The 19,001-nt window shown below is 34.1% G+C and overlaps 1 protein-coding gene across 3 annotated transcripts in view; it reads right to left on the minus strand.

Moving 5' to 3' along the window:
* SBF2 (SET binding factor 2) overlaps window positions 1-19,001 on the minus strand; it is a 472,728-nt gene that overhangs the window by 199,072 nt on the left and 254,655 nt on the right. For all 3 annotated transcript variants that reach the window (XM_045894160.3, XM_045894159.3, XM_045894158.3), the window contains exons 7-13: window positions 16,032-16,164; window positions 14,674-14,782; window positions 12,023-12,136; window positions 8,399-8,476; window positions 6,982-7,095; window positions 6,087-6,215; window positions 2,424-2,522 (exon numbers count right to left, since the gene is read on the minus strand). In XM_045894160.3, coding sequence (XP_045750116.1) covers window positions 2,424-2,522; window positions 6,087-6,215; window positions 6,982-7,095; window positions 8,399-8,476; window positions 12,023-12,136; window positions 14,674-14,782; window positions 16,032-16,164 — 776 coding nt within the window. The remainder of the gene's footprint in view (window positions 1-2,423; window positions 2,523-6,086; window positions 6,216-6,981; window positions 7,096-8,398; window positions 8,477-12,022; window positions 12,137-14,673; window positions 14,783-16,031; window positions 16,165-19,001) is intronic.

The raw sequence follows: 19,001 nt of genomic DNA on the forward strand, positions 1-19,001 counted from the left end.
ATGCCCAGCAAGATCAGGCTGTCACCCAAACAAACAGGAAGATAGACACTGAGGTCACTGGCCTCAAAACCATGCTGGAGTCGCACAAGCTCGATAACATTAAATATTTAGCAGGGTCTGTATTTATGTGCCTAACAGTAGCTCTGGGATTTTATCACCTGTAGATATAATAAAGTGTCTATTTAAAGAGAAAAAAAAAGAATGTATAATTATTATTTATTTTACTGCAGTTTTCAGTTTTGTGTCAGCTTAGTGTAAACTATGTAATATAGTAGAGTGCGTAGTATGTAGTGTAAGCTAACATAAAACTTAAGTTCTAGGATGGCAAAAAAGGAAATTACTTTGTTTTTGCATCAAAGTGGCTTGGCACACTCCCTTACATACACTATGTACTCAGTCATGTAACAGAGACAAACCTGTGTCAGAACCCCAGCTCTGGTCACTTACAGGCTATAAAATTTTACAGTTTTGGAATAGTCCTGTAAAGATCTAAGAAATAAACATTCAGTTATTCAAGGGATCAGTCCCAAAATCTCAAACACTGATTCCCATTTGATGTTTCGCTATTTTTTCTGAAATCCATCAGTAAATCACTCCTAGTGGGCAAGAAAAAAAACCTCTATCTTCAGTTTCCTCACATATCAACATCTGCCCTATTTATGTCCCATGGTCATTTACAAGATCAAATGAGAAAGTATGTTAAAGTGCTTTATAAAGAACAAAGTATAAAAGTCAGTCATTGGAAATATCACTATTTTTCCAGCTAGAGATGAGCCAGCCTAATGCGGGGAAAGAAAATAGGCTTAGGAACTGGACAGATGAAAGTTTCTGAATTTAAAATCTGGATTCAATCACTTCATAGCCATATGATCCTGAGCCAATTATCCCCAGTAAAATAGGGATAATGACACCTATCTTAACACTGTGGTTGTGAAGATTACAGATGATGCTTAATCCCATGCCTGGTACATTGTGCTAAACACTCAATATTTGTTATTATTATTACAATACGTCAACAGAAATTTCTCATGTGGTCATGCTCTACAGTAGTTCTACACAGCCATCATAAATGCCGAAGACCACCACAGAACACACATTTTCCTTCTGACAGAACTCTTTTTTTTAAAACTGTCAGCACACTAATCAAGAAATAGATTTATTATATTGGACACAGTTGTATGTGGAGTGTAGGGTATTAGTCAAAGGGATAAATTTTAAAATAACTTCAGAAATAAAATTCATAAATAACTGAATAACATGAAACAAACACAACTTAGCATTCCTGTTTTTATCCAATTGGGTCTCAGATTTCAAATGGATGTGACAAAGCACTGACTTATGACCCAATGTCCAAAAAGTTCCACCTATTCGAATAATTAAGTTAAACGATACTGCAATACTGACCCCAAATCCTTCTTAAATATATTTCCTGAAATGCACCTTCCTTCAACTTTCCCCTGGGAAACCATACTTGCCATTTACTTTCCTTTTCTTTGTACAAGTTTCAACTCTGAAAAGCTTTACAGGTAGGAAGTATGACTAGCAATCATTAGCCAAAATCCATTTTTCTGCATGCATGTAATCTCCCTGTCACCTTAGGTTCTCTTCTGTCTTGGCATCCAAATGATTATTTCATACTTTATCACATCCCAATCTTTATAACTTAATTGCATTCCTTCTATAAAAGGAATATTTCTACCCTTGAGTTTCTGTGGTCACTTGGCAACCTGCTCTCTTTCTTTCAGCTTTTTACTCCCTGTCTGCTCAAAACAATACAACTCAAACAATTTTCCTGATCCAGCTGACAGTCACTACACCACACTAAAGCGGACACATTGGTCAGGTCTAGTTCTGGTCTCCAATGAGTCTAATCTTTATGTCTTAAAAATGAACAGTTTGCTCTCAAGAACACAGGGTCCTAAATGAAAATCACAATGAGGGCACAAAACAAACGGGAAAACTGTGACTAAGATGTTTTCATAACATAGTTGACTGACAGGAAAATCACTTTGAAAAATGAGGTCTGTTTTGATGCACAGTACCAACTGTAGTATCTTGTAATTTATAATCCCAAAGGTTTTAAGTCAGAGCAAAAAGACAACTAGAAAGATGACACTTCTTAGTTTTTTAAACAAAATAATTACATAGTTTCAAAATTAATGACTGTCTGAGGTGCCTGAGTAACTCAGTTGGTTAAGCATTTGACTCTTGATTTTGGCTCAGGTCATGATCTCATGGGTTCTGGGATGGGGGCCCCAGTGGGGCTCCTCCATGCTTAGCGGGAATCTGCCAGAAAGAATCTCTCCCTCTGCCCCTCCCCCAACTTGCGCACACACCCACTCTCTTTCTCTCTCAAATAAATAAATCTTTTTAAAAAATAAAATAAAATAAAATTAATGACTGTCTAAAACATATTTACTTACATTTTTGAATAGTTGCTCGGCAAGTTCTCTGACATGCTTTATTATCTTCAATGGGTTATTTTCTTCAACTTTAATTCGCTCTACTTCAAAAGCTACCAACTTGGAAAAAGAATCAAATGGCAAAACATCAACTCCAAAATATGCTAAATTAGAAAACTGTGTGATAATTTCTTACAATTTGCAAACCAAAAAGCATCTAAAATATATGTTACTATTAAGACAAAATATTTTACATTTTTACTGGGTTTCACCTTTATTCTAGAGTTACAGAGTCAATCGAGTCCTTGGATAGTCTGGTGGTCTATCCCTGATAATTTAGGGCCCTATTTCTTCTTGGAAAAAGTCATTTCTGGAACTGAGAGAGACCCTCTCATTCTTCAGGCCTCATTCGGAGAATTCTCTCACTCAGAGAATTTCAGATGGTCAGAAAGTCTCCAAACATTTCCCTCACTTACAAAACATGAACCAAATGTTCAAGTCAGGTGACTCAGACTTTAGTCTTGGCTCTGCTGACACTATGATTTGGAACAAGTCACTAAAACTCCTGAGCTTCAGTCTCTTCATCTCTACAATCAGATGGAAAAACAAAATGACCTTTGACCTCCTTCCAGTTCTTAAATTATTTAACTCTAATTCATTTCCCTACAAAACTAATTTACTGGGAGAACAGTATATCCATTTGAAGCAGAGAGAAGAATACTAACAAGAAAAAAAGTGAGTATGGGAAAGAAGGGTAAAAAGATGATTTTTTTAAAAAAGGGTATAATATAGGGTTTTTCCTTCTAGAAACTAACAGATTCACTGGAGCAGACAAACATATAAAACTCTGACTCCACCTATTCTAGGCCAGAAATCAGAAAGACTGTCAAACAAAGGCAAATATATCTTTCCTTCTAACAGGCCTACGTGCTAGGAGTGTGGGGACAAGGCAACACACAAAGCAGGCTGCTTCTCAAAGCCTCTAAAATCTTCAGTGTGGTAGGCTGCCCTAGGTTAGATGAAAACAAGGATCCCTTTTCCAGGAGCAAGTGCTATTTTTCTTTAAAAGCGCATTCAAGCAAATTAAATGACCCAAGAGAAATTACTTAGGTCTGGCATCTCATTCCTTTTAGGCCTTTGACTGAAATATGCATATGAACAACTAGCTTTCAAGTAACAACATCAATTAGACAGGAAAAATCGTAACTGTAGGGAGAACACAGAACTGGATGAACGCTAAGGGGAGACTCAATAGGACTTAGTCCTTGCTTTATCATCATTTCCAATCAAGAGGCTATATGTATATCCTATGTACATAAATGTAGATAATAAATGGTAAGTTGCCACATAAAGCTAGAGACCTAACATGAAGCTTAATACAGACCAAGTGGCTCTCAGAGTCATTTACTCTGGGAAAGTTTGGAGGAAGTGGTGAGATAAGAGCAGAGCATGAAAAATAGGAAGCCATGGTTAGACTGAAAGGTAGAGGGTCGACACTCCAGGCAAGGGAAGGATTTACAAAAACAGTCAGAGGCTATGGCAAGAAAGTTTTCTGCAAGCAATCACTCTGACTTACTAGTTGTGATGAAGCTGCCAGAAGGAGTTACTAAGAGAATTTAGATAGGAAAAATGAGGGGTATATAAACCAATGTTACTATTCAGAATGCTTCAGAAACTAATAGAATGTGAGAGCTAGAAAGGACCTTGGTGAGCATCTAATGTAACTCCATTAAACATTATGTGTCAATTACTGATACATATTAGCCCAGTGATGGGTATTAAGGAGGGCATGTATTGCATGGAGCACTGGGTGTTATACGCAAACAATGAATCATGGAACACTACATCAAAAACTAATGATGTACTGTACGGTGACTAACATAAAAAAATTATTAAAAAAAATCAGATAGTTAGTGATCAATCATATTAAATGTTGGTATTAGGGAATCAGTGATTAGTAATTCATCAGAAGGAACTGCTTATACCACAAGGCAATCTCTCCTAAATTTTCATATGCTTTGTGTTATTAATTAAAGTTTTTGGTACAGCTCTCCATACTCAGAACTACAGCATGTGCCCCTTCTTTCATTCTTATCTGTGATTACTTAATAATCTTTGCGGAAAATAAAAGATCCTTCTCTGAACCGAGATCTTTAAGAACTTGATTCCTATTTTCTCTATACAAAACAAAACTACATAGGGGCACTTGGGTGGCTCAGTTGGTTAAGCATCTGCCTTTGGCTCAGGTCATGATCCCAGAGTCCTGGGATTGAGCCCAGCATCGGGTTCCCTCCTCAGCGGGAAGCCTGCTTCTCCCTCTCCCACTCCCCCTGCTTGTGTTCCCTCTCTCACTCTCTCTCTCTCTCTGTCAAATAAATAAATAAAAACAAACAAACAAAAAAAACAAAATAAAACCACCTGCAGCAAAACATAATCACTATTACTATTCTCCACTATCCTGGGTGCTAAGTGTTTTCCTTTTATACACTCTACAGAACTTTTAAATTTATTGGTTCCAATACAGTGCTCTTTCAGAAACTGAAATGGGAACAGTATTCATTGTTCTATCCACCAGAATGAGCTGCTGTAAACGCAGTTAAATGATAAATGGGAAGATGTGTTAAAATAAATCACAACTAAGACGAAACAGTATCCTTATTTGGAGTCACATTTGTCCTAATTTTCCCTTTATATGGCCAGTTCCTTGAAGATAGAAATGAAATCTGCCTTCCATATATTTAAGATCTCCTACGGGATATAGACAAATGTTGATTATTGATTAGTATGAATGCCACTGAGCAAGGATCATAGGGGACGGGAGGGAAAAATAAAATAAGACAAAATCAGAAAGGGAGACAAACCATAAAAGACTCTTAACTATAGGAAACAAACTGAGGGTTGCTGGAGAGGAGGTGGGTGGTGGAAAGGGGTAACTGGGTGATAGACATTAAGGAGGGCACATGACGTAATGAGCATGGGTGTTACATGCAACTGATGAATAACTGAACTCTACCTCTGAAACTGATAATACACTATATGTTAATTAATTGAATTTAAATAAAATAAAATTTTTAAAAAAGAATGCCACTGAGCCCAACTATGGCTCTATGACACTAACAGACTAAATGTAACTGTAGTTTGAAATCACATATCTATATATTAAACCTAGACCTTTCTCTTTCTCTGAAACTGATAAAGGAATTACTGTATTAATGCCTTCAAAAATAAAAGTTTTATTTATATAATCACTGTCACTTTTTCAAAAAGATTTTAATGAACTACTTAAATTCAGTTGTTCAAGATGTTTATGTACTTCTGTGACATCCTATATTTTTCTAATTTTTCAAATCCACATTATAAATACCAAGATCTAATAAGCATAATAATAAGTAACATTTGGATTATTTGATATTCAATTTATAATACATTTAGGATTTTGAGCACTGGGTGTTACACGTAACTGATGGATTCTTGAACACTACATCTGAAATTAATGATCTACTATATGTTGGCTAATTAAATTTACATTAAAAAAATACTACTTCTCGGATTAACATAAGAATAAAAAAATTAAAAAAAATAAATAAATAAAGCAACAAGAGAAAAAAAAAATACTACTTCTCTACTTTTAACCACAAGTCCAATTTTGTCTGTAAATATGCATTCATTTGATAAGAACTATACCTCATCAAAGAGATCACAGGATCTATAGGGAGGACCTCTTTCTGAAACAAAACCTGCAAATGCCATTCCATTGAGAACTTTAGTGAGGAAATCATTCTCAACCAAACCACGCTGCCCCAAGAAAGCTGTCTGTAAAGAAAGAAAAAGTGAAATGAATAATTTATCACTTAGTAATGGATGAATGGTCAAAACAAAAATAGAAAGATCAAAGCCTGAATAAATATCTTCATGCATAAATGTGTTGTTATAAAATACAGTCTCTCAAAAAGGTCTTTTGATGTCTGAAATATTACATGTGTTAGAAAGAATAACAATAAGTCTGTCCATAAAGCAGGAGAAGAAATTAAAAATTAACACTCAATTTTAAAAGAAAAAACAATTTATGCACGCCTGGGTGGCCCAGTTGGTTAAGCAGCTGACTTGATTTCAGCTCAGGTCATTTTCTCAGGGTGGTGAGATGGAGCCCCACATAGCTGGGCTCCGCACTTAGTGGGGACTGTTTGAGATTCCCTCTCCCTCTCTCCCTCCCCTCTGGGCACTTTCTTTCTCTTGAAAATAACTAAATAAATTTTTTAAAAAAAGAAAAAGAAAAACCAATTTAGAATTAAATTTTAATTTTTGTACTTTTAATTACTCTCATTTTCTCCAAAATAACTAAATAAATCATAAAAAAAGAAAAAAAAATTTAAAATTAAATTAACAAACTCTAAAGAAAACATGTCAGTTCCACAGTATCATTAAAAATTATTACCAATCACAAAGCAGAGACTTAAAAAATAACCACATTTGATAAACTAAGGTCAAAATACACAGCTAAAAAAAAGACAACCAAGTTGTTTTATTAAATTAGAGGCCATGTTTTGGACACATACAACATGGTAATGTATCATCTTACCTTGTGAAAATGTATTACTGGTTCTGCATGAATTCTTATAAGTTGTAGGCATGATCTATATCCTTGGAAAAGTTGTGCAAATAATCTAAGAAAAATCGCACGTATTTCTTTATCCTGAAAATATAAAAAGAAACAAGTTAGGTAACTGAATTTCTTTAAAAAAAAAAATCACAAAGACAAAAAGTTGAAAAGAACCTGAGAGTTTATTGAATCAATCTGTCTGCACTTCCTACACGTAAGTCTTACTTGTGGCAGTCCTAAGTGGTGGGCATCTAGCCTGTCCCATTATTGAACGGGGTAGGCTGTTAAATAGTTCTTTTTTCAAGTGAACCAAACAAAACTTGCCTATAGTATATCCAATTTTCCTCTCAGAAAAAGAGTCTCCCCCTTCACCAAGTTAGAGAAGGACATCTTTCCCAAGTCATTTGATTTTTACTTCCATCAAAAGAACTACAGTCACAAATATAAAAGAAAAAAATCTCAAAAGACTATATTTTAAAAGCTTATGAAATTCTTCCAAAGTTTATCCAACTTATAAAAATCTATTCCTATATTAATAAGGTATGACTTAAAAATTGGTTTTGATAATTCAGGTTTTAATAAAAATCATAGTTTTGGAACTGAAAGGAAACTTACAAGTTTATTTGGTCAACCCTGGATAAGGAAATGCTCAAGAATGCTTAAATAACTTATCAAAGGTATCCAGTTCTGTAAGGCTCCTGATTGGCCACAAAGATCAACTCTAAGAAATGCATTGGAAAAAAATTTTTTTCAGGTGAAATTTAGATTTTTATTTTAATTATTTTTCTTTTGAATTTATAATTATTTTCATTCAACTTGTTTTTTTAATTTTACTTTATTATGTTATGTTAGTCACCATACATTACATCATTAGTTTTTGATGTAGTGTTCCATGATTGATTGCGTATAACACCCAGTGCTCCATTCGATACGTGCCCTCCTTGCACTGGGAAAACTTTAAAGGGGCCTTTATTATATATTAACTCTTACTTACATGGCTTCTAACTGGAACTATTTTCATCTACCTGTCAAACTTGACTCTCATTGTCAACAATATCCGTTTCCATTTTTTGTAAGCTTCCCCCTTTTATCCTTGCCTGGCCCTTTCGATTTGATACTTGTTATAGTTTTCCAGGCTACAACGCACACTTACTCTTGCCTCCTCAGGGCAACAGTCTTACCTCTACCCCCTCCCAGTCTGCGTGCTGCCCTGTGGCTCCTCTGAGAGCAGGTCATAAGATCAGTCAGTGACTGTTCAATTAGAACATCTAATCTGGTACACTTATTAAACTAGGCTGTACATCTGACTCTCACTACACTCAGCTTCTTCAACAACCCTACAAATAAAAGTACAGCTCTATTTAAAAACATCAAATTTAAATATTAAACTTCTTACCAGCATTTTTGAGTGGGATAAAGCTGTTCGTGGAGGGGGAAAAGCATGATCTGCTACTTCCAAATCTGGGTGTAGAATCTAAAGCAAAGAAGTTTGGTTATGTACAAAATCTTAATATCAATAAAACCTATTATTTAACCTAGTTGGAATACTAAGATGAAAAAGTGTCAGTACATGAATAACAATATATTTCCTCCAGGAAACAATGCAATTAACTGAGGCAGCTCTGTATGTACTATTGTGGAAAGATCTCCAAGACAAAATATTTAAGGAAGAAACATGTGCTAGAAAAACACACATAAGTATGGTCTCATTTATTTGAAAGTAAAACAAACCTTAAATCTCTCTCTTGGTCTGTTGATCTATCTACCTACACACACTAAACACACAAATGAAAATGTAAAGTTCTGAAAGAATATACACTAAACTATAAAATACTAGTTACCGCTGGGAAGGGAACAGTCTAGGGCAGAATGATTTGTCTATATAGTTGAAAATGTTAAACAAGCATTTGTTTTTATGTTTATTAGTGTAATTAAAAATTAATTAATTAATTAACTGAAATACTGAGGACCAAGTGAATAAGCTTATGAGCCTCACAGTCTAGAGGGATAAAACTACAAAACAATGTGCAAGTAATATAAATATATAAAGAATAATAAACGAAGCATCAAGTATAATTAATTCAACCTAGGGAAAGCTAAAAAAAAAGGTAAGAACTGAGTTAGGTTTTGAAGAAGAGCAGGCTAGGGAGCAGGTAGGTAAAGAAGATCTATGCAAGACTTAACACAGAGAAAAATATGAAATTTCATCAGTAAGTAGCAAATTTTTCTCTTGGCAGAATTATTTTCAAATACTCAGGTTTGGGTAGTATACTTATAATAGACAAAAATACTTTGGCTAACCCCTGGATGAGGAAATGCTCACGAATGCTTAAATAACTTATCAAAGGTTTCCAGTCCTATAAGGCTCCTGAATGGCCACAAAGCTCCACTCTAAGAAATGCATCGCACAAAATTTTAAAGGGGCCTTTATTATATATTAACCCTTACTTACATGGCTTCATAACAATACTTAAAATTGACACTAAAATATTGACAATATTTATAACCCAATCACCCAATCATTATTACAAGATAATAATGCAGTATAATTCATGTCTAAGAAATCGTCCATGGTTATTACACAGTTCAAGTACTGTGTTGCCATTTGATCACAATTATTTACTAACCAAATGAAGCTGCTATAATTGTGTATCAAAGCTCCCACCCAGTTCATCAAATATGATTTCTTTTTGGTTCTAGTTTGATAATACACTATGTTCTCATGTCTTATTTACAGCACTATACTATACCCCACAATTGGCCATTGTGCTTGACAACTACAAAAACAGGTATACTCAGTTTTACCAAATTCATTGATCAAATTTGGTGGCACAGGTGTTGCAGGTTAAGATATACCAGTGTGCAGCAGAATCTCTACCAGGAGACATTGACTTAAGGACTAAAATCTTAATATTTGTTCATTCTCATACTTAATCCCTGAATAACTATAAATATCATTATCAAGTAATCATATATAAGATTTAGAAACTTATGATTTTTCTAGAAACATTAAACATTTTTTTAATCACTCAAATACTATCTTCTCAGCTTCTGCTATATCCATATACTACCAATGTAGTTATTTAGTTAATATTTTCCTTTAAATTATCTTTAAATCAACTCACCTATTTAAATCTGGTAGATGATATCATCTATGAAATCCTAGGTTTTTATGTTATTTTTATTATGATAAATACATAATTATTAAAATAAAAAGGTTTCACATGTGACCCAAAATCATCTCCATACTTCACTTTGGTAAACAGTCCTTTAGTCATCCTATGCATTCAACATTCATCCTATAGATAATGTCCAGGAAACAGAGGCCTAGAGATAGAATGTGAGTTGCTCAATAATATCAAGTGGCAAGATGCAGACTGGAATTTAGGTCTCCTGAGTCCTGCACTAGTATTCTTTCCACTCTATCACATCTTGTATTCTAGATTATGTTAGGTAAAGTCAGTCTTCTCTAAATATTCACATCCCATAGATACCACTATTAACAATATAAGGACTAATACAAATTTGAAAATATTCTAAGAATAAAATCCTTCCTGGTAATCCTAGACTTCTGAGTTCCTATTTAAGTTACTATTTAAGGGGGAAATATTTTTTAATTAATTTTTTTAGGTTTATTTATTAATCTCTACACCCAATGTGAGGCTTGAACATATAGCCCTGAGATCAAGATCAAGATCAGTGCTCTTCCAACTGAGCCAGCCAGGCACCCCATAAAGGGAAAATTCTTTTAAACAGCTCAGACTGGGATATTGTTCAAGAATATGAAGGCTGGGGTGTCTGGGTAGCTCAGTCAGTTAGGCGTCCAACTCTTGATTTTGGTTTATGTCATGATCTCAAGGTTGTGAGACTCATCCCCATGTCAGGCTCCACGCTGGAGGCTGCTTAAGATTCTCTCTCTCGGGTGCCTGGGTGGCTCAGATGGTTAAGTGTCTGCCTTTGGCTCAGGTCATGATCTCAGGGTCCTGGGATCGAGTCCCACATCGGGTTCCCTGCTCAGTGCAGAGCCTGCTTCTCCCTCTGCCACTCCCTCTGCTTGTGCTCTTCTGTCTATCTCTCTGTCAAATAAATAAATAAAATCTTTAAAAAAAAAAAAAAGATTCTCTCTCTCCCCTTCCCTTTGCCCCTCCCATCCCCTAAAAAAAAAAAAAAAGAATATGAAGGCTTTAGTTCTAGGACAGCTTGAAAAGGAATGCATAATTTCTAAGTTTCAATTTTCTGATGATGAATAAATTGGCACCTAAAATTTTGTCAGTAAAATACAATGCTCTAATTTTAAAAATCAACTAAGGTAAGGAGTGTCTGGCTGGCTCAGTTGGTAGAGCATGTGACTCTTGAGCTCAAGATTATGAGTTCAAGCCCCATACTGGGCACTGAGCCTACTTTAAAAAAAATTATAAAAAAGAAAAAACCAACTAAGATAAAATAACTATAAAAACATTAAATGTGTCAGTGAGAAACACCCAAACTACAAGAGTCATTAAAACTTTACTCCAAAAAATGTTAGATATTTAATCTCTCAATAAGTTACAGTTTTCTGTAGTAACTTAAAAACATTGGCAAGACAGTATCACACTATTTGCAAGTAGCATCTACCAAAAAGGAATGAGATGCCAACAAGGAGGCTGAAGGAAAAGGAGCAGGTACTATCTTCCAGCAAGGGATGTTAGGGAAATCAGGGATTTTGAGGGAGAGTCCGATCTTATTTTCACAGGTATGTTGGTATGTTTCCAATACTTAACACAGTATTTGGTATATATTAACTACTAAATAAATATGCTGAGTGAAAGAGTGAATGTAGAAAAAATAAAGTCAGAATTTAAAGTATATTCTTCAGATAATATGTAGTAAAGAATCCTATTCTAAATATTCTGTGAGAATATATTCATGTTTTAAGAACATACAACTCTTTTTAAAGTAATTATACTGCCAATGATATCTAATTCCAATTACCTGAGTTTATAGTTAAATCAAAAGAAAATCACTATTAAAAATGTCATACCAAAGAAAGAGCTGCTTGAGTCTGATGTAGAAGTGGTTCCGGGAGGGAAGAGAGGTGAATACATTCAGGAATTTTAATAGTGCCTCCATCCAAATCTGCTATGATTACATCTAGCTAAAGGAGAGAAAAATTAATCAATAATTAATAAAATGCATTTATTGCTAAGCAAAGTAATCTGATCTTAATTCAAAATGAGAGAAAGCAGGTGTGGAAAAGACTCTTGGCTGTCCATAGCAACTACCATGTATTTCCTAGCTTTCTTTGAAATTAGTTGTGGCATGTGACTAAGTTTCTGCCAATGGAATGTGAGAAGTGATGTGTACACTTTCAGGTATTCAAAATAGAGAGGATGTAAGGCTTTCCTATGTTCTCTTCTTCCTAAGGCTGAAACTATGAACTAACAACAACCCAACCTTGAACATTCAGATGATGCCAATGCTTGAGGCAGTTCTGGTGGAGAAACAAGAAGGAAAGAAGCTTGGACCATGAATGAGTTCATGGAGTAAGCCATTCTAATATAATGGAACACCACTATGGACTGCTGCATGAGTGTTAAATAAAATTCCATTTTGTTTGAACCACTGTAGTTTGGATGCTTTGGTATAGTAGTTTAGCCATATCCTAAATAATATAGTACTCATTACAAGAGTTAACAAACAAAGCAACTGGTATATATTAAAATGGTACTGTTTGGGTGCTTAAGAAAGAAATTGATTTTTAACATTTTACAACAGCCTACTTAAAAATAACTTACATAGGGGCGCCTGGGTGGCTCAGTTGGTTAAGCGACTGCCTTCGGCTCAGGTCATGATCCTGGAGTCCCAGGATCGAGTCCCGCATCGGGCTCCCTGCTCAGCAGGGAGTCTGCTTCTCCCTCTGACCCTCCCCCCTCTCTTGTGCTCTCTCTCTCTCTATCTCATTCTCTCTCAAATAAATAAATAAAATCTTTAAAAAATAATAATAACTTACATAAAAATGAAATAGAGAAACTAGCCAGGACTGCTGAAGTTGTAATGTTGATACTAGGTTTAAAATTCATTCTAATTTATTCATTAAAAATTAAGAAACTTGGGCGCCTGGGTGGCTCAGTCGGTTAAGTGACTGCCTTCGGCTCAGGTCATGATCCCAGGGTCCTGGGATCGAGTCCCACATCGGGCTCCCTGCTCTGCGGGGAGCCTGCTTCTCCCTCTTCCACTCCCCCCTGCTTGTGTTCCCTCTCTCGCTGTGTCTCTCTCTGTCAAATAAATAAATAAAATCTTTAAAAAAAAAAAAAGAAGAAACTTATTTTTGGAAACATTTGGCTTGTCCTATCCTCCAGAAACTTTATGCTTAGTGGTAAAAAATTACCTGTCAACCAGATGGGTATGCTTCTAATTAGTACTAACTAGGTTTTACTAAGTATGTTTATTGATTTATGTATATTTTATGTGGTGATATCAAAGTTAAATAGGAACTAGATATCAACATATAAAGGTAGGAAAATAATTAATATATGAATGAGGGTCTTGCTTCTAATTTACAATGTTGAATTGTCTTTTGTCAGTTTTAATGACACCTATGATTTGATTATAATTATAATTATATATAAGTAACAACAGAGTTACCTCTGTTGACATTTAAAACTAAAACAAGAGTAGAATTACAAAATCTGAAGAATCTGTGGATTGAAGAAGTCATATAGCCCAACCTTTCAGTAAAGAATTTTTCTTAAACTCCCTGAAAAGTGTCATGGAATTTGTTCCTTGTACTCCACTTACAGTTCTTGAGGGTACATTCCTTATCTAAGGCAACCCATTTTTCATCATTGGGCAGCTCTAATAGTTGAAAGCTCTTCTACTGAGGAGAAATTTGTCTCTATATCCACTATAGCCACTGATTCTATTTCAGCTTTTCAGAGCTACAAAAAATGAACCTTCCTACAACAGTCACTTCAGTATTTATCTTTAGCTATCAAACAGTATCAGGTTATTACCCGAGAAAATTTCCTTAAGGGCCTCACAGGATATAGTTTCTAAAGTTTTGACAATCCTGCATGTCCTTCTCTGAAACTCATTTTTTTGTGACAGTACCTCTTAAATAAGTTCGGTACAGAGAAGTAAACACATTATTCCAGAACTGGCTTAAATATAGAACATTCCTTTTCTTCTTTGGTATTTCTATTCATATGGCATTAAGAAAAGAATAATTTGGTGGCATTCATACTGAAGGGTTCATATTCTACTAAAACCCTTCACTCTTTTGCAAATGCTTTTTGCTTTTTAGCTACCAGCCATTCAGGATTAACACAGCCTCATTTCAAAATATGAATATATTGCAGCACTCATAACAAAAGTATAAATAGAATACTAATTAATGGATTATTTCATCTTCCTTTCTCATATATAGGATGGAGAATACAGAAAGATAAAATTAATATGCCAAAAGACGGGCATTTAAAACTATTAATAAATTCATTCTGAAGATCTTCCATACTTGCTATAAGAAGAAACTAGTATATTTATATTTTTCAATGATGCTTTTCTTCCAGCCAATCTTTCCTATTGGGAATGCAACAGATCTGAAAGTAGTAATTAGTTGAAATGTTATAGGACTCAAAGAAATATGATAAGGTTTTGGCCTCAATAACTGGCAATTTAAAGATAAATACTTACAAGTTCATGGATATCAGTTTTAAAGATAGAATGTACTCCAATAATGAAAGGCGTTGGGGAACTCAGAACTTCCAGAAGCTGAGCCGGGAGAATGGGAATATAAGGATAACTGGAAATAATAAAAGCATATGTGAGCTATATTTGTTTTCCCATAATATGAACATATTTTCTTTCACCTTTATGTGGTATGAATTTCAGAATACCTACATTTAGAAATTATTAAAATTTTTAAAAGAAAGATAAAAAAATCTTCATGTTTTGAAAGAGATGATCAGATATAACAAGATATAAAGTAAATGGAACCCAGGGCAGCTTCCTTATCCCATATTCCTCGGAGGCAAGCAGTCTCTTTAGGTTTGTCAATCTTGCTTGAAAGCATTTTTCATTACATAAAAATCTGATATCAGGAGGTAACAATGACTACCTGATGGGCCCTCTCCCTTAATACTAATGATGATTTGTCTAAATAAAACAATCATTCAAATTCCATTTTCTATACTTGATGTTTGAATTCACTCAGAATGGCAAAGTACAAAAATTAAGGCCTAGAATGCTCTTATCTAGGGGTTAAGAAAGGCACATAGATAAAAAAAAGAAAAAAGTTTTTAAATAAAATCTGAAACAGTCCAAATTCTTTTTCTAGTTTGTATGAACTTAATTTTACAAAAATGTTATGATTATCAAATTGATAAAACAGTATATAAGAAAATATTTTATTCAGAACACTATCAGGGCATCATTGTTAAGATGTTTTGTTTTTTACTTTTTACTATGGAAAATTTTAACATTCCCCCACACCCCCAAAAAATAGGGAGGAAAAAAGGAAAATGAAGCCTCATGTATCCAATGCAGATTTGACAATTACCAATGCAAGGTCTCATATATGTTTGTACCCATTTTAAAACTGTTCTCTTCCCTACTGTATTATTTGAAGCATATCCCAGACATCTTATCATTTATACATAAATACTTTAGTAGGTATCTAAAAAAAAGTAAGGGATCTTCTTTAATATAACCATAATACCATTATAACCCCTAAAAATTAATAACTCCTTAATATCAAATAATCAGACAAAACTAACTTAAGACTTTCATCACTAACTATATTCAAAGAGAATTAAATGTTGCTGATAATATGATTCAAATTATTTTTGCACTAAATTAATCAACACTCAGTAATGAACAACTTGGAAAATTTCCAAATTCTAGGTTAGATTTCCATCAGAATCATGTGTACAGCATAACTTTGTAAAATATGCCCTTGTGGTTCAAAACTATTGTGCTATGACATTTCAACTAATCATCAATAAGTAATGCAGAATTGGGAACAAATTAAAGTACCAAGTTAAAAACCTCACCTATATTTAAGAGGAAACATTAAAGATTCCAGGGCTCTGCAAGCATCACTAAGTCTCTGGAAACTTGCAGAATGGAAGAGAACCTTATTTTCTGTGAGAACTGCACAAAAGAGGCTGAGGACATTTTGAATTCCTGAAAACACAAGAGCAAATGCTTACCAAATGCATTTCATTTTATATGTGTTGCCAACAAACAAAGAATGACATGGAATGAAAAAGCCAGTATTTTTGAAATCTCTAAAGAAAACTATTTGGTTAAACTATAAATTCCATGTAACCTATGAGTATTTGTTTTCCCAAACCTTTATTTTGTCTTTATTCTTCAAATCAATGTAACACTCATTGAACATATTAGTTGTTTGGAAATACATTATTACCTTCTTTTCAACTTCATCTCCATGGACTGTACTGAAATTCCTGTTTTAGATGCTGGCACTGTTCAAGTAACTTTTTCCCCCCTTAAAGTCCATTTGTCTGATGTTAATATAACCATGCCAACTTTGTTGTTGAAATTTTCCTGGTATGTCTTTTTCCATCTTTTCATTTCAACCTTTCTCTACTTCTTGGAAATACAGTTGACATTTTAACAAATCTAGTCTGACAACCTTTGTCTCTTAAGTAGATCATTTAATTGACTTATGGTGATTATTTCTATATATACATACATATAATATCTTATTCAATACCTTTTATTTGTTCTACCTTTTTCCCCCCTTTCTAAATGATTAATAATTATCCCAGACCTTCTTTTATCCCCTCTGCTAGAACAGAATTTATAAGTCCTGTTTCTATTTTTCTAGTAGAAATGCTAGAAAATACAGCATTCATACTTAATAAATTGAAGTTAAATAAATACATTGTTTCTTATCTTCTCCTTTTTACTACTGGGCCTTTTTTTTTTTTTTTTTTAAATATTAGTTGAACCTTAATGACATGGACCCACCAAATCAAAGTCTTCTAAGGTAAAATACTTCCTATAACTCCCTTTACCATGGCTTGTCCCTTCACGTGAGGCATGCAAATTTCTTCTTGGTCCATTATTAACTGCTATCCTCTTTTATGATTCCTAACTTATCTCACATGATACACCTGAACTTACAATTCAGGTTTTTAATTTTACCTCATTTGGATAATGTAAGAGTTTTATAACTGGTTTCTCTAATCCAGTCCTTATTCAGTTCAGATCTATTCTCCACAGTCTAGCATGATGGACATAAAATACAAATCTGATTATGCCACTTTCATGCTTCAAACACTTCAGTATCTTCCCATTCTTTTGGGTAGTTATTTTCAAATGTATTCTGTTCCAAAGAAGCAATTTATTAAGAGAAGCTTTGCTTCAACCTGTTTATATATTAAACGCTGTGAGCCTCAGTTGGTAAAATGAGAATAATTTTAAAACCTACCTTAGAGGGTTCCTATAAAGAAGAAATGAGATAATGCATGGAATTCTCAGTATGGTACCATGTTAAATAATCAAGATACATTAGCTGGTATTATGATTATTATTGTAATTATTGAAGTTGCTAACATTAATTTGCTTTTAAGTCAGGGTTCTGATGCTAAAAATGTTTGAAGACACCTGACTACTAGATTAAGACTGAGCGCCATGCCAAAATATCTTTATGGTTTTACATCCGTATTTCCAACCCAGCTGCTACCTCCCACACTTGTATGATCAATAGTAAACTAACTGAGTTCTTAGAACACTTCTTTCAGTTTGATAACTCTGCTTCTTTTGTTCACCTTCACTGTACCTGATGTCCCCTTCATTAAAATATGAATCCCTCAAAGATAACACTGGGCCTTATACATTGCTGTATCCTCCCCTGCCAAGCACTGACTATATAGTAGGCACTCAAAAATGTTTCAGTGAACTGACAAGCTGTCTGAATGCTGACATGAGTCACTATAAACAAATATTAAAACTTTCATTAAAAGATGTCAGAGAATATCTTTAAAAATTCAGATAGGAAAAGTGTTTAAAATACACAGATCATAAATTAAAAGATTAATAAATTCAATTATTTTAAATTGAAAATTCCTGTCAAAAAATAACATAAAAAATGAGGACAAGTCTCAGACTGAGTGAAATTGCATAGAAAGTATATAAATGTAAAAGGATAATCATCTAAAATATGTTGCCCTCGGCTAAGGAAATGAATCCAAAACAATACAGCTAAGACCAAGTGAAAGAGCTTCCTGCCTAATTTTTCTTCTAGGAGTTCTATGGTTTCCAGTTTTACATTTAAGTCTTTAATCCACCTGAGTTTATTTTTCTGTGTTGTATAAGAAAGTGGTCCAGTTTCATTCCTTTGCATGAAGTTGTCCACTTTTCCCAACATTATTTATTGAAAAGACTGTCTTCTCCCCATTGTATATTCTTGTCTCCATTTTTATAGATTAATTCACCAAATAAGGATGGGTTTATTTCTGGACTCTAGTCTATTCCGTTGATCTATATGTTCCTGTGCCAGTACCATACTATTTTGATTACTTTGTAGTATAGTTTGAAATCAGAAAGCATGATACCTCCATCTTTGTTCTTTCTCAAGATTGCTTTGGCCACAATATTGTTCTTTAGAAATTTTTTCCTACAGTCAAGATTTGTTCTAGGATCAGATTCTCCATTTAGTTGTTGCGTTTCTTTAGTCTCATTCAATATGAAACATTATTGCAACTTTATTTTTTTATTTTTTATTTTCTTACTGAGGTAAAATTCACCTACCATAAATTAACCATGTTAAAGAGAACAACTTATTGATTTGCTTATGTTGAACCATCACTGCATCCCAGGAATAAATCTCACTTAACTATGGTGTAAGAACCTTTTAACATGTTGATGAATTTTTTTTTTAGATTCTACTTATTTAATTATTTGAGAGAGAGAGAGCATGCACAAGCAAGCACATGAAAGAGCAGGGGGAGGGACAGAGAGGGAGAGAGGGAGGGAGAGGGACAAGCAGACTT

This window comes from Mirounga angustirostris, unplaced genomic scaffold (genome assembly GCF_029215605.1).
Source record: "Mirounga angustirostris isolate CCGP_5_RB_7025 unplaced genomic scaffold, mMirAng1.0.hap1 SCAF_13, whole genome shotgun sequence".
Taxonomy (NCBI): domain Eukaryota; kingdom Metazoa; phylum Chordata; class Mammalia; order Carnivora; family Phocidae; genus Mirounga; species Mirounga angustirostris.